We start from the raw sequence: 1,193 nt of genomic DNA, 5'->3' as shown, positions 1-1,193 counted from the left end.
CCTGTGAAAAGTTAAAATACATTACAGAAACATTCGATGGTTGATTTGTAATTAAGGATGATAACTAATAGTTTGTTCGCGACGCAGGTGAGGTCTCAAGTGCAAAACAAACACCTTGGTGGCTCACAGGATAATACTTGGACACTAGTTCCACAATGACTGTTTAGTATCATAAGACAAACCCTCTTTTCCCAACCTCTCAATTTCAGGGAGCAGCAGTAGCAGTGGGCAGCAGGGAAGTAGCAGTGGGCAGCAGGGAACCATAAAGTGATAGTTTGTTCCGTGTTTACCCAATAACAAAAACCATCAAACCTTAGGGGTCTTTGTTGTAATTTTAACAAAACCCTCGGGGGTATTTTTCTATTTTTTTAACATGTAAGACCTACTTCCATAAGGGAACGGCGGACAACGGAGTGAGGGGAACCATGAGGGAGGCGGCAAAAAATGGGATGAGGTCTGGATTGGTGGTGATCGGTGCAGTAGCTTTTGGCTATCTTACCCTACAGCTAGGATTTAAGCCTTATCTAGAGAAAGCACAATTATACAACCCTGATCCCGATGAAGATCTGAATCGCCAATCGGACCAACAGAAACAGCAGCAGCAGCAGGTAAACGATGATTCCGCCGCCATCCTTTTAGACGACGGTTCTCCATCTTAATGGGAACTTGTGTGGTTTTTTGTAGTTTGAATATCGATATCACTTTTTCATTTTATTTCAGTTGTCCAGCATATCCCTAAATTGTTATCCGTTTCGATGGGTGACTCTAATGTCTTCATCTTCAATGGAGATGATGCTTTCAACTCTTCCGATACAGTTTTCACATAAAATTGATTGATGATTTCTATGCATTTGTTAAGTGTACGAGGAACTTTGCAGTTCATCAAGGAACAAATGTTTGTATCAGTAGAAAAGAAAGTTGCTTTTGTTTTTTTTTATTATTTATTTTAAATAATAAAGCTTTAGAAGTTTTTAATAGACTGTCAAAGTATATTTATAAAAGATAATTTTGTGCGATCTTATTGTAGAAGCAAAATCACTTGTAACTTTGCTTAAAATCAACGATGTTAATGTTGAAGCCGACTAATTATACGCCACCCTTGGGCATAAAGCATCCTGTGCATAACAGTTGAGGGTCAAGGAAAGTCCCCACCATAAGCTAGGTTTTGGGGAAGGGTCTCCGCCAATAATATG

At 39.2% G+C, this 1,193-nt stretch overlaps 1 protein-coding gene across 1 annotated transcript; it reads left to right on the top strand.

Moving 5' to 3' along the window:
• Positions 1-275: 275 nt before the first annotated feature.
• LOC111887900 (uncharacterized) lies at positions 276-975 on the top strand. Its single transcript, XM_023884037.3, has 2 exons — positions 276-608; positions 721-975. Exons 1-2 carry the CDS (start codon positions 426-428, stop codon positions 835-837), a joined length of 300 nt encoding a protein of 99 aa, XP_023739805.1. The 5' UTR covers positions 276-425; the 3' UTR covers positions 838-975.
• Positions 976-1,193: the final 218 nt, after the last annotated feature.

The sequence above is a fragment of the Lactuca sativa genome, chromosome 7 (assembly GCF_002870075.4).
Source record: "Lactuca sativa cultivar Salinas chromosome 7, Lsat_Salinas_v11, whole genome shotgun sequence".
Lineage (NCBI taxonomy): Eukaryota > Viridiplantae > Streptophyta > Magnoliopsida > Asterales > Asteraceae > Lactuca > Lactuca sativa.
This window is presented reverse-complemented; position numbering and strand designations above follow the sequence as displayed.